The sequence below is a fragment of the Rhinoderma darwinii genome, chromosome 8 (assembly GCF_050947455.1).
Source record: "Rhinoderma darwinii isolate aRhiDar2 chromosome 8, aRhiDar2.hap1, whole genome shotgun sequence".
Lineage (NCBI taxonomy): Eukaryota > Metazoa > Chordata > Amphibia > Anura > Rhinodermatidae > Rhinoderma > Rhinoderma darwinii.
Window position 1 is genome coordinate 107,509,791 of NC_134694.1, and position 23,737 is coordinate 107,533,527.

The 23,737-nt window shown below is 44.2% G+C and overlaps 2 protein-coding genes across 2 annotated transcripts; one reads left to right on the plus strand and one right to left on the minus strand.

The window, feature by feature from the left end:
- Nucleotides 1-570: 570 nt before the first annotated feature.
- LOC142659780 (E3 SUMO-protein ligase ZBED1-like) lies at nucleotides 571-7,416 on the minus strand. Its single transcript, XM_075836237.1, has 2 exons — nucleotides 7,328-7,416; nucleotides 571-2,847 (listed from the first exon to the last, which is right to left on the minus strand). Exon 2 carries the CDS (start codon nucleotides 2,813-2,815, stop codon nucleotides 869-871), a length of 1,947 nt encoding a protein of 648 aa, XP_075692352.1. The 5' UTR covers nucleotides 2,816-2,847; nucleotides 7,328-7,416; the 3' UTR covers nucleotides 571-868.
- Nucleotides 7,417-7,445: 29 nt separating this feature from the next.
- Nucleotides 7,446-23,415, plus strand: NAPA (NSF attachment protein alpha). Its single transcript, XM_075836239.1, has 11 exons — nucleotides 7,446-7,758; nucleotides 13,818-13,897; nucleotides 14,000-14,116; nucleotides 15,969-16,015; nucleotides 16,492-16,569; nucleotides 18,740-18,795; nucleotides 20,293-20,377; nucleotides 20,477-20,581; nucleotides 20,657-20,725; nucleotides 21,233-21,283; nucleotides 22,180-23,415. The coding sequence occupies exons 1-11, from the start codon at nucleotides 7,661-7,663 to the stop codon at nucleotides 22,279-22,281; spliced, it is 888 nt and encodes a 295-aa protein (XP_075692354.1). The 5' UTR covers nucleotides 7,446-7,660; the 3' UTR covers nucleotides 22,282-23,415.
- Nucleotides 23,416-23,737: the final 322 nt, after the last annotated feature.

The following is a 23,737-nucleotide window of genomic DNA, read 5'->3' on the forward strand; positions in this document are numbered from 1 at the left end:
GAAAAGACTGATGCATCTCCTTTCTTTTGTGTCCACTTCGGTGTTTGGCTCATAAAACAGAGCCAAAAACTGCATGTGTGTGATCCTGGTCTTCGTGTGCGTGAGGCCGATGGTGGAAATATCGGCCATCACCCCGATTTCCCAAAAACAGATACAATTTAAGAAAAAGCTGAATACAAATTTCAGAACATACAGAAGACGACAGAATAATTCCCATTTACTGGTGATTTTATTTTGGGGGAAATAAAGCCTAATGCACACGACCGTGTGTGCCGCCCAAGTCCCGTCCGTGATCTGTGGACAGATAGGACATGTCCTATCTTTCCACGGATCGGAGAGTTGGGTCAGTTTTCACAGACCCGATTCACCCGCTAAAGTGAATGGGTCCGTGAAAAGTATCAGGTGCCACTCGGATGCCATGAAAAACAGCCCAAGTGGCACTCGGTCGTGTGCAACTGGCATTATATATTACTTATCTACTTAAAATAATTCTCAACGTAGAAAAGAGACTAAATCTGTAGTAGCAAAATAATTTTATTACAAAAAAAAACATTTACATTATGTGCTATATTATACTCATAAATTATTGGGGGAGGGGTGCGAAGTCTATAAAATTTCACTACAAAAAAAACAATATTGAAAAGTGCATGTGGATAACAAAAAAAATCCAAACTGTACAGATATTTACAGATTTACTAAAGTCTTATACGTATAATGGTAAATTGTGATCAAATAGAGGCATCGGGAGAGATTTATGAAAACTGGTGCAAAGTAAAAGTGGAGCAGTCGCCCATAGCAACCAGTTTTGATAAATTTCCCCGGTTATCTCCTTAGAGGTAAAAAGCCCGGCATGGCGGATCGTAACCCCTCAGACATTTGGTTTCATGCTCCATTCTACCAAGTCCTTATTCTGGTGTAGGAAAAGGATCCGGTCCATGTAGTTGGACTCTAGGGCCGCGCGGCGCTTCTCCAGTGGGTCTAGCGCCGCGCTGAACGCATGTTCCGGCTTTATAGCGGTGGCCGGTATAACCAGATATTGCCGAGCTAACCGGGCCAATGTCGGGAAGCGGTGAAGATTACCGTTCCACCACGCTAGAGGGTCCGTGGTACGTTTGCAGACGGGTTCCACTATGTAGTTCTCCAGCTGCTGGTGAGCCTCAGGTTTACTTTCTGTAGGATCTCTCCCAAGTAGAAGGTCATAGGCATTTTCAGATCCCACAATGGGTCCTTCGTCCTTCTGAACAGACAACAGAAGGGTCTCTGAACCACCTTCAATGGCACAGCTGCTTGCCATCCAGGAGCGAGGAGTGGAACATGGCTCACACATCTGGGAAAGCATATTTCTCACTATGGTATGCAGCTCTCCTCTGGCCCATGGTTTAAGGAACCTCAACTCTTTGAAACGAGGGTCCAAAAAAGAGGCAATTGCAGACGGGTTAGTTATTAGTTTCCCTTCATCCAACATATCCCAATGCCGACAGATCTCGGAGCATATTTGAGCGGCAGCCGATTTAATAACACAGCTATTGCTGCCTTCAGAAGTTTGCCCGACGGCCGTAAAGATGCCATGCACGCAGGGCAACAAGGATGAAATGGAGACATTCTGTTCTTCCTGAAGGAATGCCGTTGCGATCCATATAGTCTTCAACATGGCCACCAAGTCTTGTAGCAGCTTCCAGTGCTGCTCCGACAAGTTCTTAGCACCTTGTTCTTCCAAAACGGAAAGGATTGCCCACTTAAGGTCTAATAAACTCTGACACATGTCTAAAGTGCTAATCCAGTATTGCTCAGTATCCATGGTCAGTCTGGGCTTGTTCATAGCCTCCAGCTTGGCATTGAGGAAACAGCTGGCCTTGAAGTCCTCTTGGAAGTAGCTCACCAACCCTCTCGCTGCCCCCAATGCTTCTCTCACTTCTTGAACCTCAAGCCCCGCTTGCACACTAAGCTGTAAGACGTGGGAAGTGCAGCAGAGACTGGCCCACCCATAAGTGTCTTTGAAAGATTGGGCGTGAGCGGACAACGATGCCAATCGATCGTGTACAACACATGACACAAGGTTACTAGATAATCCAAACTCGGTCAGGACAGAATACAGTCTTTCCGTCAGGTTGTGGTCGGTCTTGTTTTGGAGAACATGTTGCGTTTCGAGCAAGTACCTACATAATCTCCAGTCATGGTCGATGACATTCGCAGTGATCGCTAGACAGGACTTTTTTGAGTGATCATTCCAGCTTTCAATGGAAAGGACAACGGAGAGGGCAGCTTGGAGACAACACTTGAGTTGCTGTTTGACTACGGTGTATTTGTGCCACAACATATCAGCTAGTTGTGTTGAGGTTGGACGGTCAAAATTTGGTTCCAAGTTGCCAAGGAGGAGTCCGAAACCCTTATCTTCCACCACCGAAAGAGGATGAAGGTCACGATAGATCATCTCCAATATCAGGTTAGCAATGACCTGTGGACGGGATTCAGATACTGATGGACAGAGACCACTTATGGGCACTGCTTGACGTAACCTCTTAACCGCCCCCTCTTGTTCGTGGAAGTCAAGCTCAGACGGTTCTTTAGTTTGAGGAATACCAATACTACGGACGCTATGCCTCCTCACAAGGTGCTCCCTCATGGTGGTGGTGCTGTTATGGAAAGAGAACTGTTTCCTGCAGACCTTACATTCCACGTAGGCATCTCCCAGCTTTGTGTAATAGTTCCACACCTTGGACTTGCCATGGTCCACAGACAAGTTGGATGATGTCATCTCAAGACTAGAAACCTTTTCTCGCTTTCTTCGTATTGTGGTACCCAAAACAGATGCCATCTTATAGGTGCGATTTCCAACAGATAATCTTTCTGGGGAAAGAAGTGAGAATTCCAGTCACAATTTGAATGAGAATTGTACAATTAAACATTTGATTGGTTGCTATGGATGACATCACAATTCTCCTTTCCACTAGTTTTTACGTATTCGCATTGTCCTGTGACCCCCAATGTCGAGACATCAATCCAAACGTTTCTGGGTTGAAGTTACTCCGAGTTCTAGATGTTAAAAGGGATTCCCCCATTTTAGGACCCTCGGAGATGTGATTTAGAAAAGTCTGATAATTGTAAGTCAATGTCCGACCCTTTACGGAGTCCTGAAACATGACTAGGGATATCAGCCAAACCAGGGACCCCCCCCCCCCCCCCCATCTGTAGACAGCACTGTTCCAGAGTGGTTACTTCCCATCAGTACAGAGTAAGCTGTCTGGACATTGACTTTCTCTAGTGCCACCTATAGGTGACTATACTGTGAGTTTTCTTCATTCTGGAGGAGCTATTTTGCATACATTTCCCAAGGAGCTTTGCCCTTAAACCTCTCTAGCAGCTGGATCTCTGCAAGAAGAATCAGTACCAAGAGCTAAAAACACATCAGTGGAGATTTACTGAGCAAGATGCGCCAGAAATCTCGCTCAAAGTGCAGCACAAAACCGTTGTACATGCCGTGCGCTGAATTGATGTATTTCAGACACTTTTTATGCCTTTCTAGACTGTTTTGAAAAAGCAACGTGGCAAAGAGATGTTGTAAAGTGCGCCAGATTAATAGTGTGCAGCGTTACTTTTGCGCAATGTATCGATGTACGTATGTCAGCCAGGTGGTGGATTAAGAAAGTGAAAAAAGTGTCGAACATGTCTAGAAAGATGCACCAAATTTATTATACAGCGTTTGTCATTATGATAGATTTAGAGCAGTTTGGGACAGTCTGGTCTAGTTTTATTCGGTCTAAATTTTAGGCGGAGTTTACACGGGACGGATACACTGCGTAACAGCAGATAACGCCCTGTGCGCGGCAGGGAATTCCGGGCGAAAAACCGCACCAAACTGTGGTGCAGTTTTTTACCTGGAATGTTTGCTGCGGAAGACTGCAGCACTTTGCCGGCCTGTTAGCAGGCCAACCTTCTGGGATGACAATTTACCCCAGGAAACCACTGCAGCCTGTGATTGGCTGCAGCAACGGTCACATGGGATGAAGAGTCATCCCAGGAGGCCGGCCCTCAGACGTCATCCAGGCCGGCCTCTTGGGATGACGTTTCATCTCATGTGACCGCTGCTCCAGCCTGTGATTGGCTGCAATGGTCACATGGGATGAAATGTCATCGCAGGAGGAGGGAGGAACAAAGACTTCTGGGTAAGTAAAAGATTTTTTTTTTTTCTGATTTGCTTTTTTTGTGGCGGAATCGATGCAGACCCGCCACAAAAAAAACGCAACAACTGCTATTTGTTGCAGATTTTACCTCCCATTGAATTCAATGGGGAAAACCCGCAACAAATAAGCAGCGTTTTACTCAAATACAATTGACGTGCTGCGGAATAAAACTCCATACTGCAGGTCAATTTCTGAGCGATTTTTCTGCTCAGTATTTACGCAGCCTGGGGATGAGATTTGTTTTATCTATTCCACTTTGCTGCTACTGTATTTGCTGCGGATTTTATGCAACAAATTCCATTGCGGAAAACCTAGAGTATTTACGTAATGTGTGAACTGACCCTTAGGATATGAACTAACCATTGGGACTAACGCAATGACTAACCCAATGGGATATTAATAAATATCCCTCTATGTATTAGGGCTCATGTTCATGGCAGTATTACAGCTTTACGTGGTATAGATCCGTAATGCATAGACTCCTATGGGCCCACTATTGTTCCTCGGAGGGAAAAAATGGTGACATACTGCATTACATGCCATATTAGGGCTCGTCCACACGTAGCGGAATACAGTAGCAGCAAAGTGAGTGAGATTAAACAAATCTCATCCACACAGTGCGCAATAATTCCGATCCAAAATTGACCTGCGGTGCGTATTTTTCGTACTGCAGCATGTCAATTCCTGCTGCGGAAAGTGGACTGAATTACTGCGGTTTTCAGAGGAGACGTCTCCATCTCACAGACTTGAGAAAAACGCTGCAAAATAAGCACCATTTTCTGCAGTAAAAAAATGCAGGAAAAGGTGCGTTTTTTTCCGCAGCGGATTGTCTGCTACTTTCAATGGAATTGCTGCAGAAATTTTCTACAGCAATTCCGTTACGTGTGGACAAGCCCTTACAGAGGCATGCTTCAAGGGGAGAATAAGATGCCCCTGGACCAATCACAGTGCAGTTCTCATTTATCCAGGGCAGTTTAAATGATGAAAGCAGCACTGTGATTGGTTGATATGAATAACATGGCCAGCTTTTAGTTTTGCTAAATGGGGCTCATAGCCTAAAAAAAAAAAAAAAAAACTATTTCAAAGTATTCTACCGACTTGCTTCCAAACATTTAATACATTTTCCAACTCTGGACCTAAAATAAACAAATTGGTCTACATGTGAATCAAAAAACAAAGCGCGCTCGTTATTTTAGATCTGTGCTCATGGTGAAATCCCTATGTGAGTTTCCCTCATCTCTGTCCAGTACGATGTATGACCGGTTAACGAAACAACTGGTAAATGATGATTGGTCCAAGTTTTAAGAATGAACCTATTTATAAAAACTCTTACTGACCATTTTGATAAAGTATTCTGCCCGAAGACAGGAAATGCCCTGAGAAGTGTTTGCCACGTGTCGTGCCCTCTCAGCCATATTTGTTCTAGATAATTTTTATATGCTGGTTAGTTGTGGTCTTAAAAATTACATCTATGTCACTTCCTCTGGGCAATGTTTACCCGCTATAGATTTCCCCCAATGTTGCTGGCCTTTTGGCTCTGCTCTAATACAGCTTAGCAATGCTTAGTGACTGCAGTTTAGCTGAATTGCTTATTGGAGTTGCGCGGTAGTCTAAAAATCGACCTCCTACCTCAAACTGCTAATCTGTCTCTCCTCCGTGCTTTACACTGCAGCTATATATAATTAGAGTCGATTACTGTAAGGCCGAATTCAGACGACCATAGTATACGGCCGTCGCACGGACGCATTTCGATTGGGCCGTTGTTTCAACGGACCGTGTGAAGGCTCTTTGAAAAATAGAACATGTCCCATTTTCACAGATCCCTCCATAGACTCAAGTGATCCCCGCCATTGTCCCTTTATTTTCCTGGAGTAATGACATTTTGTGCAGCCAATCAGTATTCTCAGCAGACATGTGCCATACATGCTACATCACTGCGGAGACCAATGATTGGCTGCAGCTGTCACGTGTACTTCAGAAAAAAAAAAAATTAATAAAGCGCGGTGGGGATCACTGACGGCAGAGGATTTAACAGGGGGAATAGGTTTTTTTTTTTTATAACACTTCTTACAGCCGGTTTCGTTTCCCAAACTCTCAGACAATTGCTTTAAAACAACAATACAATTATACTTGCAAGCATTTTTTATAAAAAAAATAAAAATATAATAAAATAGCAAAAGCAGCGCAACGTGTGAACATTCTTATTTAAAGGGAACCTGTCACCAGCATTTCACCTATTGAACTTTACTTATCCCTCACTGGCCGCTGCTATAAAAAGTTCATTGCCGTTATCCCCGCTCCTAAACTCCTCTTCCGACTGTAAATATCGGTCTGCAAACGTTTTGCGCCTTTTATCGTAATTATGCGGTGTCCCTTTGTGCGCACACACCAAAAGAGGACATCAATGCACAAGCGCAGGATTTTGTGTGCTGGGGGAAGGTGAGGAGCTGTCAATCAAAAGTAAGGAGGCAAAGTAAACTTGGAAAGACATGAGGAATGAAGATATGACTCTTTCCAAACGAAGATTTGACTCTTTTCAAATGAAGATCTGACTCTTTTCTGCTCATTAGCATACGGTGTGGGAACACTAAAAAGCTAAATACTAAAGCTACAGAGCCGACTAAGAAGATAATTATAGGTTATATAGAAATGATTTTTCACCCTCTACCACCAGGTATAGTCGGTTTAATAGGTGAAATGCTGGTGACAGGTTCCCTTTAAGGCCCATTGACATGAGCAGATAATTGGGCAGATTTGAATGCTAACAAGTGAGCGCGCACAATAAATCGCCTAAGGGAAACAGGTGAAACTTCGTTGATCATGTGGACAATCATTTATGAAAACTTAAAAAATAAAATCGTTGGTTGTGACATTGGGCTATATAAACAGGAATAGTTTGAACAAGACATGTTAGGTTAATATAGAGCTGTACTGTACCAATTATCTTCTAATATACCACAGGCGTGAACGACGATCGACTAAACGATGAATTAAGAACGATTATTTAGCCGATCACATTTCACGTAAATGCGCATCTGTAATCGGTTTCTTAGAGCGATCATATCGGCTGCTACTAACAAGTGTAAATAAGCCCTAATGTCACGAGCTGTGCTGCTACCAGATCCCACAAAGTCTCCATAACGCACCTGCCGCCACGTCCCGGTATCAAGTGTGCAAACAGTCGGCGGCGGGGGGGGATTTAAATCTGTCATGTGACCTATGGGTCAGCTGATCAGTGCTGTGAGCGGAAGTGACGTAAACACTTATCAGGTGAGCAGTGTGGGCGGAAGTAGCGCTGTGTCAGCGGTGGAGGTTGAGCCATCCCCGTCACTGAGCTGCATTCAGGCAGAAAATCCATTATCCCCTCCTCTCCCTCCCCAGAGCTCATCTCTGGGATTCTCCTTGGTTATAGTCGCCTGCTCCCGCCTGTCTATCACCCGTGATCTTTGGCCTGCTCTGGAGTTGTGATCCCCGTCGCCATGGATAACTCCGGGAAGGAGAAGGAGGCCATGCAGCTGCTGGCTGAGGCCGATAAGAAAATCAAGTCTTCCCAGTCCTTCTTCTCCGGCCTCTTCGGGTGAGTCGGGCGGTGTGGGAGTGATAATCGGAAGGCGGCACAGTGACATGACAAGATCTAATCTGCTGAACATCATAGGGTGGTCATGTAGGAGAAATCGTCTGTTACGACCGATAACATCTTGTCAAAAAAATTTAATGGACTTGCTTAAAAATGCCCATAGCACCCAATCAGATCACTGCTTACAGTTTCCAGCCTGCTATGGTAAAATGAAAGGTGTAATCTGATTGGTTGCTATAGACAGCGCTGATATATTTTTTGTTTTAGAACATCTACAGCAGCCAATCAGATTCAAGTTTCATTTTACCATACAAGTTGGAAACAGCAGTGTTTAAAGGGGTTGTCCACTTGAGACAATCCCTAGAAGGGCCCCCTGAAAAGAAGCTGATCAGAAAGTGATCAACTATAATCTGAGGAAACCTGACAGCGAGTGTTCAATTGCCCTGCAGCACCACCACAGGAGAAATGAAGTATTACACAATGTCCACTCATATCAATGGGATGTCTGTGTAATATAGGACAGGCCAGGTCCTCCAGAGCGAGAGACACTCTCCACTATGGCCAAGAGATGAGGGTCCTGAACAGAGGACACCCCCCCCCCACACTATTACCTCATAATTCTCTAATAGGGTATATCGACATGGGTTTTCTAAACTGGACAACCCCTTAAAAGAGAAACACCTGTAAAATTCAGTTTCTTATTATCATTCTTAAAGAGGACCTGTCACCAGTTCAATTTTCTACCTCCTGTCATAGGCTCCGTCACATCGATGATGTCAGAGTAATTTGAGGAAATTGGGCTTTACTGAACTGGTGACTGTTCCTCTTTAAGTAGTGACTCCCTAATTAATAATTTTTTTTTATGAGCGCCGACATGTTTAGGATGTTGCCTAGCAACAAGCGCAGAAGGAAGTGGACAAACGTCTTATTTACGTGGAGATCTGAGTTGTCACCCACTGGTTTGCAATTGAGGTGCTAGTGGCTTATATTAGTTATATTCCACCAGCACGTCTGACCACAGGACTTGTTGGAATATAGGCGCCAAAAGATTATAGGTAAGGACTTTATTTTCTATTTTTTTTGGCTGTGGCTACATACAGACTTTTTGTAGTGGTCCTTAACAATGTGCACGCGACTGTCATGAATTTTTATGTAACGAATGAGAGAGAGAGAGAGATGAGCCCAAGGCACAAAATTGTGTAAATACAATTTAACCATTGTCTAATGAAAAGTTCTGCAACTTTCTAATGTCATTTTGTGTTCACATCATTCACCATTTTCAATATTGCTGCTTGCTAACGTTGAATGGAAACATTCTTGTTTACATTTACAGATTGAGAATCCTTATTGCCTGTTCACGTCTACTCTGGAGGCTCAGTTAGGGGCCTCCGTGGCAGAAATCACCGGAAACACTAGCGCAGCATGCTGCGCTATTGTTTCCGGTAAAATCCATGGACACCCCAATGGAAATCCAACGGAACCCATTAAAGTCAATGGGTTCCGTCGGCCGCATGTGGCGTCCATGTTGTAACGGAAGCGTTGCGTCCGGCTTTCCCTTGTTCTGTTCCTCTGATGGAGCAGAACGGAATGCTCCGACGCAGATGTGAACAGGGCCTTACAGACCTAATACTGAGGGTTGCTACAGTTATAGTCAAGCTAATGGCTATGTTCGCACGGCAGATTTTGCTCAGAGAGATCCGCCGCTGAATCTGCCAGAAGATCGGACAGGACGCTTCTTTTGTCTGCTAGCTGGAAAAAAAAAAATCTGCCTCCAATTGAAATTGCAATGTCTCGTTCCGATCTTCATGACTTGCGACCCTAAAACTAGACGATACAATTGTAATAATTGTCAAAGCTGAGAGTTTATCAGGTCTGTACAGCCTCGATGTGTAAACAAGAATTCACTGACAGCAGGCAGAGATCTTGGAAATGGTCAGGTATTGAAGCACAAAGCATATTAGAAAGTTGCAGTAATGCTTTGTTTACATAAAACTGCAAATCGTCTTTAACCCCTTAATGACCGCCGATACGTCTTTTTACGGCGGTCATTAGTGGGCTTTATTCTAGAGCGCCGCCAAACTACGTCGCTGCATTAGAATAAAGTAAACAGAGCAGGGAGCCGTGAAATCTCCCTGCTCTCAGCTGCCAGAAGCAGCTGAGGGCTGGGGGCGTCCCTGCTCTGCCGGGTGAGATCGATATTAGTATCGATCTCACCCGTTTAACCCTTCAGATGCGGTGCACAATAGCGAGCACCGCATCTGAATGGTTTTGGAGAGAGGGAGGGAGCTCCCTCTCATCTCACTGACACCCGGCGATAAAATCGCCGAGTGTCTCTGTCTTCTATGGCAGCCGGGGGTCTAATAAAGACCCCCAGGTCTGCCTGCAGCGAATGCCTGCTAGATCATGCCGCAGGCATGACCTAGCAGATGCCTGTCCGTTTTAAACGGACAGGCAGTAATACACTGCAATACAAAAGTATTGCAGTGTATTATAATAGCGATCGGAGGATAGGGAAGTCCCCTAGTGGGACTAGTAAAAAAGTAAAAAAAGTTTAATAAAGTTAATTAAAAAAAAAAGTGAAAAAAAAAAAATGAAAAACCCAGCTTTTCCCCTTACAAAATGCTTTACTATTAAAAAAAACTACAATAAAGCAAAAAAGTTACACATATTTGGTATCGCCGCGTCCGTAACGACCCCGACTATAAAGCTGTTACATTATTTAACCCGCACGGTGAACGCCGTAAAAAATAAAATAAAAAACAATGGAAAAATTGCTGTTTTCTGTTAATCCTGACTTAAAAAAAATGTGATAAAAAGTGATCAAAAAGTCGCATCTACTCTCAAATGGTACCAATAAAAACTGCAAGTCGTCCCGCAAAAAACAAGACCTTATACAGCTATGCCGACGCAAAAATAAAAAAGTTACAGCTCTTCGAATGTGACAATGGAAAAATCTAAAAAATGGCTTGGACATTAGGGCCCAGAATGCCAGCAGGGGGAAGGGGTTAAAGGGCATTGCCCCCAGGAGACTTGGCATATCTAAAGACTATGGGTGATATAGAAAACAGGCGAGCGTGCTTATTTGTCTGAATCGCCTTCCCTATCATCAACTGTGGATGCAGGGGGTCCCAATCCGAGGACCCCCTGTGATCAGCTAGATGCCGGAGGACCTGCCTAATGGAAAGGATATTCACTATTGAAATTCAACCCCTTCTGTTCCTATGTCCCCATGACAAAACTTGTTGTCCTTTTGCTCTGACATCTCAGTGTTATCATGTGGACTCTGGATCTCAGCCGATCCACTGGCCACAGCACTGAGGCGGCGGCCAGTGATTGGCTCCAGCAGTCACGTGAATGTATGGCACGTCTTCACTGGAGAAAAATAAACAGAGTGGCGGGGACCACCGCATCATCGGCGGGGCATTCAACAGGTGAGTATAGTTTTAGGTTTCCTTTAAAAAAAAAAATTATAACCTATCCAGCAACTATAAAATAGAATAAAAATTATTTTTAAAACTGCTCACGATTGTCACCAAATAAAAAAAACCATAAACAACCCCATACTCTCCTCCCGTTATGGCGGGGTGTCTGGTTAGGAGTGACATGACGTGCCGACACAGGACATGTGACCGATGCAGCCAATCGCTGGCTATAGCGGGTCACAGCTGCGACCAGTGATTGGCTGATCATGTCCCTGTGTCGGCACGACATCGCTGAGGCCGACGGGACCGGCGGGTGATTGGTTAGGAGTGACCCTCGTGACACTTCTTTTAAAAATATATATTTTTTTACCCAGACCATCCCTTTAATCTCTACATAAAACCTGAAACCTTAGTGATTCTTTCTTTCTTATTTTGGTGCAGACATTTTGATATTTTGCTTTGCTCATCGTCATGGAAACTGTCTTTACAAGAACATTTGTCATTCATCAGTGAGATGCAGAGACGCTGGCGTACATTATAAAGAGATAATGGCGCCGCAGTCACAGAAGCGGCGTGATGTCATACACCGTAATCACATACATGTCCCCGCTAATGACCGTATACTGTCTGCCTTTACGTAAACGCTTCTACGCCGTCTGACCGATCAGACCCCTTGTTACCTGCTATATATATAATTTTATCATTTTAATTTTTTTTTCCTCATGAGGTGCGTACCTGTGACATTTACCCCATGGACACAAATAGAAATATGTCTTTCAGATGTAACAGAGGGGAAAAAAAATGACATATAATGAATGCACATGTTCTGTGCCACTTCTACTCAATAAATATTTGTTGAAACTTTTTATTTTCTTATAAATATTTCCAAAAGGTGTATTATGCCCATATAAATTTATGTACATTTAAAAAAAAAAAAAAAAAAGCTCTGACCCGTCAAGTCACAGACTCCCCAAGATCTCTGAAGAAGTCCTGTGGTATCTGGCGCCAAGACATTGGCAGCAGATCCTTTAAAGGCTATGTACACCTTTTTTACATTGTTGTTTTTTTAAAATAAAATTGCGCATAATTGTGACTGATGGGTTTAGTGTCAGCAGGTTCTGTGTCGGACACGCAGATCCACCTTTATCGATCACATCTAAGTTCAGAACTTAGATGTGAGAGTTTACAGGTGGATCCTGCGTGTCAGAGACACAGGACCTGCTGACACTAAACCCATCAGTCCCACGGACCTGATGGGAGCAGGATTCCGCGAACGATACAGCTGCTCTGTATACGGGATACAAAGCAGCTGTATCTCAAAACGTAATAAAATGAATTTAGGAAGTTGCACAAATCACACTTCTGTAAAATTTTATTTAAAAATACAAAAACGCTGTCAAAGGTGTACATAGATTTTAAGTCACGTGAGGTGAGGTCTCCATGGATCCAGCACATCCCACAGATGATCGATCGGATTGAGATCAGGGGAATTTGGAGGCCAAGTCAACACCTTCAACCACTGTGCAGTGCGGCAGGGGCATTATCCTGCTGAAAGAGGCCTCCGCCATTAGAGTATAGCGCTGTCATGAAGGGGGGTACTTGGTCTGCAGCAATGTTTAGGTAGGTGGAACATGTCAAAGTTACATCCACATGAATGCCAGGACCCAAGGTATCCCAGCAGAACATTATCCAGAGCATCACACTGCCTCGGCCGGCTTGTCTTCTCCCCATAGTGCATCCTGCCGTCTACATGATGTAAAAGAAAACCTGATTCATTGGGCCAGGCCGCCGCCTTCCATTGCTCCATGCTCCCGTTCTGATGCTCATGTGCCCATTGTAGGCACTTTCGGCGGTGGACAGGCGCTCTGACCAGTCTGCGGCTATGGAGCCCCAAACGCAGCAACTGCGATGCTCTGTGTGTTCGGACACCTTTCTATCATATTCCGCAGTAACATTTTCAGAAATTTGTGCTACAGTAGCTCTTCTGTGAGATGGGAGCTGTCACTCCCCACTGTCATTGAGCCTTGGGCGCCCATGACCCTTACACTGGTTCACCCGTTGTCCTTCCTTGGACACTTTTGGTAGGTACCAACCACTACATGCCGGGAGCCCCCCACGAGACCTGCCGTTATGTAGATGTTCTGACCCAGTCGTCTAGCCGTCACAATTTGGCTCTTGTAAAAGTCGCTCCGTTTCTTACACTTGCCCATTTTTCCTGCTTTAGCAATTTTCACTGGCATGGTTTTGAAACTGTTGTCAAGCTTGTCGTCGGACACACCCCTAACGGCTCAGCAGAGTCCATTCAGATGATTTGAGGAAAGACGACACTTCCCCCGGATGTAAATCACCAGAGCGATCTAAGTGCAGATAGTGAACCACCAAAGAACGCTGGGAGATTTCTGCTCTGAAGTCCATGGAAATGTGAATACAGCTATGGACTATAATACAGTCTGTAATGCAATGTATTTAATTATATTTATATGTAGATTCATTTTATATGTAAACTGGTGTTCAAAGGTGGATCCTATGCATTGTATTTACATCAATTGCCCAACTCCACCACCAAGTTTATACGGAGAATGTCCACTCTTTGTATAGGTTTCCCCCGGTAATGGGTTTCTCAACCTTGCTTTTCAGGAGCTCATCCAAGGTGGAAGAAGCCTGTGAACTTTATGCTCGAGCAGCCAACATGTTCAAAATGGTGAAGAATTGGAGCGGTAGGTGTTTGCGGCTGCGTTGATCCAGATAAGGTTTTAGCCAATGTCTATATGTACAGAATTGAGCTGCTGTGTATCTGACTGCCCGATCTCCTCTCCTAGCTGCTGGCAATGCATTCTGCCAGGCTGCCCAGCTGCACCTGCAGGTCCAGAGCAAACACGATGCCGCCACCAACTTTGTGGATGCTGGAAATGCTTTTAAGAAGGCCGACCCTCAAGGTAGGGAAAGCTTTAAGTGGAGGAAACGTAAAGTGTGATTCTGCTGTTAACAACATTTCGGAGTTTCAATTGACATAAAATGTTGTATATCTTTACTTCTTTTATGTTTTTCTGTTCACATACGTAGCTGCTTTCAAAATTCGACTGGTTTCCCTTGGAAACAGACTCCAGATTAGCTCTACTCTGTTGTCGGACATGTGACCTGTTCATTGAGCTTTAACTGAGCTCCCACAATGCACAGCTCTCTGAACAGGAAACCGGCAGAATTCTGAATTTAGCTTTAGACATGAGAATGACACGGAATTGAAAATCGGTACCAAATAAGTAGGTTTGAAGTATTTACAATGTCGCTCATTATCAAAAAAGCTTATTACCAGAATAAATAAAAAATTAACCGGAGGACATGGTCCAGTGCCCACTGCTGGGGGTTGTAGTCAGTAAGGTTCTTGTTGTCTTGTCACTACAGTTTATAGCCGGACGTTCATATCTCTGCAGGAGTTGCTGAGTACAGACATCTCCGTTCTCACTCCTGTAAAACCTGAACCCCTGTATAGTCTTATAGGCACCTATATGGACACGGACTTGTGAGATCCTGTGTTTCATCACTGTCCAGGAATTGTGACATTAGTTTGAGCTCTGCAATTTTCTTCTTGTATTAACCCCTTGTTTAAGATGAACTTTTGATTTAAGAAACTACAGTGTATTTTGACCTGGTGCCTTTCCGCTAACATTATGGTCCTGAATTTTAGGACCATGAGGAAGGCATTAGTCGATTTGATATGCCATAGATATGTGATCTGTTCGGGTCACTCACTTACTCTATCTTCCATTCACCATAATGTAAAGTGACTGAGCGTGTACATTTTCATGTACAGCAAATACCAGGGGCTCTGCATCCCAAATCTCCAGATCAATGAGGGTTATAGTGATTGGACCCCCCCAACAATTAGACATGAATTGCTATGCCATAAGTGTCTATGATGGGAAAACCTTTTTAAACTCCTTTTATTGTACAATTTAACTTAGAGAGCGGTTAGTGAAAGATATAGTAGATAGACCATCACTGCAGACAGTCACCATCTGAAGGCTGCATCGAATGCAGGACAATATATAAGGATGACGACAACGACTCATCCATCATTCATCATCCATTCACCCATCCATTAGTCATCCATTCACCCATCCATCAGTCATCCATTCACCCATCCATCAGTCATCCATTCACCCATCCATCAGTCATCCATTCACCCATCCATCAGTCATCCATTCACCCATCCATCAGTCATCCATTCACCCATCCATCAGTCATCCATTCACCCATCCATCAGTCATCCATTCACCCATCCATCAGTCATCTATTCACCCATCCATCAGTCATCCATTCACCCATCCATCAGTCATCCATTCACCCATCCATCAGTCATCCATTCACCCATCCATCAGTCATCCATTCACCCATCCATCAGTCATCCATTCACCCATCCATCATTCACTTCATTCATTCACTCATCCATCAATCATTCACTCATCCATCAATCATTCACTCATCCATCAATAATTCACCCATCCATCATTCATTCACTTGATTCATCCATCATTCATTAATCCATTCACCCATCCTTCATTCATCCATTCACCCATCCTTCCTTCATCCATCCATCCTGCATTCATCCATCATCATCTGACACGGACATGTACACACCTAGGATTACACAGTGAGCTCAGCTATATCAGTCCATTTCTTTGAGAGATGCCTATACTTCAGCTGCACTTTGCACGTGATCTTATCTAATGGTGCCATCAACAATTATCTGATAATGGATGTCACACTGTACATATCTTTGTTTTGCAGAGGCCATCAACTGTCTACTGCGGGCAATAGAAATCTACACTGACATGGTGAGTCACTGCTCAATGTCTATATGGGTGCAGTAAAGTTCCATCCCTGGAGGGTCATTTTTATACGAAGTAACAGCCTCCATTATGTGGGCGATGCTCTGCTATCTAATGTTCTAATCTTAACAATGTTGGCTAGTTATATGAGAGTCCTAGAATAAGCTGTAAATAAGGAGAATTTATTCAAACTGCAATTGATTTATTTGGCCAAGTCCCCTGCTGAATAATCCCATGTTCCCTCTTGGTGAAGTGGTGGCTTTATTGGTTGTCACTGAGATCTCCGCTAAATAGAAACATAGAACACAATGACTCAGGGACTTGTATTTACCTCAGTAAAGAAGCATTGAAAACAATTAAATAATAGTCATTAATAATGATTACCCGATTGTTATTTATATAGATAAGAATCTTTAACATATGTACTTTGTGTGCAGTCCACATTTACAGGATGTAAGTAACTTTCTTCTTGTGTCTTACAGGGAAGATTCACCATCGCAGCCAAACATCACATAACCATAGCTGAGATCTATGAGTCCGAGCTGGTGGACGTAGAAAAGGTTTGTTCCCAATAACCAAATATGTACTACTGAGAAAGGGCCTTGTTCACATCATCGTTGGTGTCCATTCATGGATTTCGTTGCAGCTTTCCGTCGGACGAACCCACGAATGGAGAGCCAAACGGAAACCAAAGCTTCCGTTTGCATTACCATTGGTTTCAATAGTAATGCTTCCGTTGCAATAGGTTTCTGTTTGTCTCCATTCCGTAAGGTTTCAGTTTTTTTGGTGGAAACCATAGCGTAGTCGACACAGCTCTCCTGTGTGGTGTAGTATAGAGGAGCTGTCAGTTCTCCTGTGTGGTGTAGTATAGAGGAGCTGTCAGCTCTCCTGTGTGGTGTAGTATAGAGGAGCTGTCAGCTCTCCTGTGTGGTGTAGTATAGAGGAGCTGTCAGCTCTCCTGTGCGGTGTAGTATAGAGGAGCTGTCAGTTCTCCTGTGAGGTGTAGTATAGAGGATCTGTCAGCTCTCCTGTGTGGTGTAGTATAGAGGATCCGTCAGTTCTCCTGTGTGGTGTAGTATAGAGGAGCGGTCAGCTCTCCTGTGTGGTGTAGTATAGAGGATCTGTCAGTTCTCCTGTGTGGTGTAGTATAGAGGAGCTGTCAGCTCTCCTGTGTGGTGTAGTATAGAGGAGCTGTCAGCTCTCGTGTGGTGTAGTATAGAGGAGCTGTCAGCTCTCCTGTGTGGTGTAGTATAGAGGAGCTGTCAGCTCTCCTGTGTAGTATAGAGGAGCTGTCGGCTCTCCTGTGTAGTATAGAGGAGCTGTCGGCTCTCCTGTGTAGTATAGAGGAGCTGTCGGCTCTCCTGTGTAGTATAGAGGAGCTGTCGGCTCTCCTGTGTAGTATAGAGGAGCTGTCGGCTCTCCTGTGTAGTATAGAGGAGCTGTCGGCTCTCCTGTGTGGTGTAGTATAGAGGAGCTGTCGGCTCTCCTGTGTGGTGTAGTATAGAGGAGCTGTCGGCTCTCCTGTGTGGTGTAGTATAGAGGAGCTGTCGGCTCTCCTGTGTGGTGTAGTATAGAGGAGCTGTCGGCTCTCCTGTGTGGTGTAGTATAGAGGAGCTGTCGGCTCTCCTGTGTGGTGTAGTATAGAGGAGCTGTCGGCTCTCCTGTGTGGTGTAGTATAGAGGAGCTGTCGGCTCTCCTGTGTGGTGTAGTATAGAGGAGCTGTCGGCTCTCCTGTGTGGTGTAGTATAGAGGAGCTGTCGGCTCTCCTGTGTGGTGTAGTATAGAGGAGCTGTCGGCTCTCCTGTGTGGTGTAGTATAGAGGAGCTGTCGGCTCTCCTGTGTGGTGTAGTATAGAGGAGCTGTCTGCTCTCCTGTGTGGTGTAGTATAGAGGAGCTGTCGGCTCTCCTGTGTGGTGTAGTATAGAGGAGCTGTCGGCTCTCCTGTGTGGTGTAGTATAGAGGAGCTGTCGGCTCTCCTGTGTGGTGTAGTATAGAGGAGCTGTCGGCTCTCCTGTGTGGTGTAGTATAGAGGAGCTGTCGGCTCTCCTGTGTGGTGTAGTATAGAGGAGCTGTCGGCTCTCCTGTGTGGTGTAGTATAGAGGAGCTGTCGGCTCTCCTGTGTGGTGTAGTATAGAGGAGCTGTCGGCTCTCCTGTGTGGTGTAGTATAGAGGAGCTGTCGGCTCTCCTGTGTGGTGTAGTATAGAGGAGCTGTCGGCTCTCCTGTGTGGTGTAGTATAGAGGAGCTGTCGGCTCTCCTGTGTGGTGTAGTATAGAGGAGCTGTCGGCTCTCCTGTGTGGTGTAGTATAGAGGAGCTGTCAGTTCTTCATTCCTGTCTGTTTTTAGTAAATTCTTGTATTACCTATAAAATAACTCTTTATGTAGCATGCTTTGTCCAATAAATAAATGTATCAATAAATGGACAACTGGTTGTTATTCCTCTTGTCATCTTTACGCAGTCCAATCAGTGCAGCCGCTGTCAGACTGTATTTTTCCTGAAGAAATGGCACAATGCAAACATCTAAAGAAAGGCAATATTGTTATTTCATGGAAATCTGACAAGTCTTCTTTAAACTGCTCATATTTAAGATGCCAGTGCAAGTGTCTGCCCTATGAACTGATCGCCAGATAATCTATACAGTCCTAACGGACAACAAACCACAACGAGACCAACACAGAATTGCATGATATCAGCCACGATTCTTCACCGGTGTCTGTGTTTCCTTCCCAGGCGATCGCGCACTATGAGCAGGCAGCGGATTACTACAAGGGGGAGGAGTCTAACAGGTGCGTTGTGTTATTTGTACCTCTTTTACTGACCAGATTGACCCTGACTTATCTGCTATTGATGGCCTATCCTGAGGATAGGCCATCAATTTTTGGTGTCTGGAAAACCCTTTTAATATTACACCCCCCACCCACAAATGTTCTTGATGGCATATTGAGTTGATATGCCATAAGTGTCTGATCGGTTGGGAAATCTGACTGGGTACATATTTGTCGTAGTCGTCAATGGAGCGTGACCACACAAGCATGGCCGCCTCTCCTCCAGCCACCAGGTGAGTCAAACACTCACGAACAGCACCAATAACCATTATAAGGTTGGGCAGGTGATCCTCTTAGCGTCTGCTGTGTGGACCGGAAGTAATTTTTACTTTCTATTCCTACGAGGTGGTAAATGTGAGTTTTCTAGGAATGGATAGTGAAAGTGACTTCAGGTCCACACCGCGCGCACTGCAGGATTCGGACAGTCACAGTCCAGGTCATGCGACATAACGGGGCCCCGAAAAGGAGAACATAGTACGGCAATAAAGTATTATCTGCCCTTACCGGATGTACTTTATCACAGTGTCTAAATAAAACAGCTTTATGATCTGGCTTAAATTGCAAAATTGACTAATCGCTACATGTAAATTCTCGTCATATGACTCCTTTGCACATAAACCGGATCATGAAGGCAACAATGACATTGCAGAATCGTACACTTTGTCGCAGCATGTAGCGCCACCCTTAAAATGATTTGTGTACTAAGGCTCTATTCACAATGTTTCCTTCAGAGGTATAGCACCAACAGACTGCAAAATATGTCTCTGTATAGGTATACTGTGCCATATGTCACACACAGGCTTCCATTGTAAAAAAAAAAAAGTTTACTGCCTGATATACGCTTTTTTTTATTACATTTATGTTCCTCTGTATGGCATAGCGTGGTCTACTATGCTATTCTATACTGCAAAGAAGAAGTTATGCCTGCGCTACCGGCCCAGTGTATGCCAAAAGTCCATCCTTTTAGAATATGGTTATAGGGGTTGTCTAGTTTGGAAAATAAATTTTCATAGACCCTAGATGTAAATTCTGAGGTAATAGAGGGGTGTCCTCTGTTCAGGATCCTCATCTCTTTGCCAGAGTTCAGAGCGGTTACATAGAGCGTCTCATGCTCTGGAGGACCGTCCCTGTCCTGTATTACATAGACAACCCATTGCTATGAATGAGCAATGTGTAATGCTTATTTTCTCCTGTGGTGGCGCTGCAGGAAAATGTAACACTTACTACCAGGTTTCCCCACATATTACAGCCAATTGCTTTGGAGCACTTTGTGATCGGCTTATTATCAAGGGACTTTTCTAACAAGTAGGGGTTGTCCAAAACAGACACCCCCTTTAAGTTTCAGGGCGGGGGTGCTCTAGAAGTGTGAATTCACGTGACCTCCCCGTACGTTTTTTCCATTTTGTCTGTGTATACAACTGTCTGATTATTACATGTATTCCTTTATTTCTTTTACAGTTCTGCTAACAAATGTCTGCTGAAAGTCGCCACTTATGCGGCTCAACTGGAACAATACCCGAAAGCTGTAGAAATCTATGAGCAGGTAGATATGAGATCTGCAATTGTCAGCCTTATTGCGGGACCACGCTGCTTCCATGGCTACAACTCACTTATATGCCGCTTGTATTTGCCCATCTGTTAGGTTGGCACCAGTGCAATGGACAGCCCTCTACTGAAGTACAGTGCCAAAGAGTATTTCTTCAAAGCCGCCCTTTGCCATTTCTGCATCGATATGTACAACGCCAAGGTAATAGATTGCTGCAGATGTTTCTATAGGGCGCTGTATAGGATTGAATTACTGACGTGTGCGTTTGTGTCCCAGCTGGCGGTCCAGAAATACGAGGAGATGTTCCCAGCGTTCTCAGATTCCAGAGAGTGTAAACTTGTTAAGGTAAATCTATGTTGTTCACAGGACGAAATTTTACGCTGGCCGTGCAAGAAATGGTTTAGGAAATGTCATAGTTAAATGTTGAAAATGTCAAAATATAAATTTTTTTGTATTTTACTTACCTCGTCGGTTCTGTGCCGCCGATCCCTCTCGGGGTATGTTCACACGCTGTTTTCCGGGGTATTTCAGGGCACTGCCCATTGCATTCAATGGGGAAAACGTCATTCCGTTCAAATGGGGCGGTTTTTTACACCGCTGTTTTGAAAAACGGTGCGTAAAACAAATGCCTGTAAAAAGGAGCATGTCACTTCTTGAGCCGTTTTTTGGAGCTGTTTTTCATTGTGTCAATAGAAAAACAGCCACAAAAACTGCTCCAAAAAACGTTTTCAGCTTTAAAAACGGCTTAAAATCAGAGGCTGCTTTCTCTGAAAACCGCTCCGTAATTTTCAGCCGTTTTTGACTCCGCGTGTGAACATTCCCTGAGTATAATAACCTCTTGTGTCATTACAGAAACTTCTTGACGCTCATGAAGAACAGAACATGGACAACTATACAGATGCAGTAAGTATTAAATGTGTTTTTTACTTAAAAATAATACTGTGGGTTGTGTATAAAAACTACTACTCTCAAGCAGCATGATGCGCCCTACCCCATAAAGGCATTGCTCAGGACTATAAAAAAAAGTGTCCTCTTTTTTTTTTTCTTCCCCAAAAATAGCACCACTCTTGTCCATTGACGGTGTCTGGTATAGCAACTCAGTCTAAGCGACTAACATTCGGCTGAGATGCAATACCAGACACAGCCCATCAACAAGAGTGGCGCTATTTCTGGGGGGAAAAAAACACAGCCCCTTGTTTGTTATTTTTTGGACAACCTGCAAAATGACATCGTAATTGCATAGGCACATCCCACACACCACCCATAACCAGTAAAAGTCAGGAAATCCTCTTACCGTACACTTTATGTTCTCTGTTCCGGGCCGCCGTTCTGTTGCGTGGCCTGCACTGAAACTGTCCAAGTCCTACATTGCTAACTCTATGGACTGGAAGTCATTTTCACACTGCATTCCTATAATGGGGTGAATGTGAGTCTCATAGGAATTCATAGTAAAAGCGACTGCCGGTCCACACAGCGCACACTGGTATTCGGACAGTCATGGCGCGGGCCACCGACATAACGGCCGCCTGGAGCGGAGAACATAGTTTCTTAAAGGGAGTTGAACCTGGTCAGTAGCCCCTCAAACTTATTCCAGAAGGTGCTTCAATAAAGCACACCCTCTGCAAATTGAGTGTCCACGCTGCCTTACATACTAAAGTGGCCACATGATACGGCTGGTCCAATCAGGCGAGCAGGACACTGCGCTTACATTTAAAAAACAAACTGCAGCTAGTCCTTAAAACCGAGCCCCAGCCTTTTCATTCTGAAGCCAAGATCTCATTGGTCTTCTCATCCAACAGGTAAAAGAGTTTGACTCCATCTCTCGTCTGGACCAGTGGTTAACCACAATGCTATTGCGCATCAAGAAGACCATTAAAGGAGAAGAGGAGGATTTGCGTTAATGGTCGTATCTTTGTTCTCCTTCCCCATTAGCCGGAGCCCACGTCCAGGATTTTTTAGGGTGGAATAGGGTTGAGCGCTGCTAATGCCCATTTACATTGACATAAATGTCTTTATGAGCACAAGATCTTCTGTTGGCTCTTATGTAAGGATAATCCGTTGACTACGCAGACTGGACGCAGCCGCCTTGTGTCTGGTCCTCGGCAGGCTACGTAATAAAGGGGGCCATCATTGAACGTACACACGTGGGCTGCATTCACTGTGTGTAGTCGCTGGATGTGCCAGAGAGTCCTTATGAGATCACAGATCTAATATACAATACCGTAGCTGGGCATTGTGACTTTTTCTGCACGTTTTTAGCTACTATGGTAAATTCCCTTGTGGGTTCAATTCTCCGCTGTCACATCCTGGCAGTCTTATTTGTGCAATCTGTGCTTATGGGTTGGCAGGCTCAGTCATTGTACCATTGCATGGATCATAGGGGGGGCATGGATGGGGAGGAAAAAACAACTTATTCCGAAGAGTCGTAATACTATACACCATACACATCATAATATATATACACTTTTCCTTTTAAAGATATCAATTCTTGCAGCTTGACCAAATGTTGGGGTTCTATGTATTTTAGTTATAGGCCAGCTGCCAGGGCTAGCCATGCCTGTAGATTTCATAAGGTCATTGCACCCCCATGTACAGAGTATATTAAAATGCAAAAAATATATATATATCCATGATCTAGTAAAATGTAATAGAAGCTGCACACTATTGACTTGGCACAACTGGGTCCGGGAACGAGACATTCTGATAGGACTTTCCTTGCTTTTAACGATACATAGCTGATGTTTCTGAATAGGAGGCCCTTGGTTAGGGGTGATGCCAATCTAGTTCTCTGGTACTGACTGGAAAGGGTTCCAAAGGAAGAGAGGTGGCGTAACTCTACCCGCCGCAGCCAGCCCAGAGTGCCCAGTCAGTATGCCGTGTAATGGTTGTTCCTTTTATCTTGCATAGCGATGTAGATGTGCATATTTATCTGCATTCTCAGAGGCATTTTCGTTGTCTTGTCTGTCGTCTTGTGAACCATCTCATAAATAACGCAGCTGAGCCCATGTTAAATAAAGCAAGTGGGATGTAACGTATCCGTAGAAGCCTGGTCTGTCTGTATTTTCCAAATGATACGCAGTAAAGGCTGCTGTTCTGTGAGCCGGATCAATAGTCTTGGCCTTGCAGAATGAAGAAAGGCAAATGCACAGTGGGGATGTTTATTAGCACGATCATAAGATCGTATTTATAGAAATACATACAAGTATTGTTTACCATTAAAGGCTATGGATACTTTTGCACTTTTTTTTTTAAAATTCATTTGCTTTCTAAATTCAAAATTAAGCCACTTTCTAAATAGTCTTCATTAAATATTTCCTACCATTTTGCTGCTGTAGAGTCTGGGCAGCTCTTGTACGC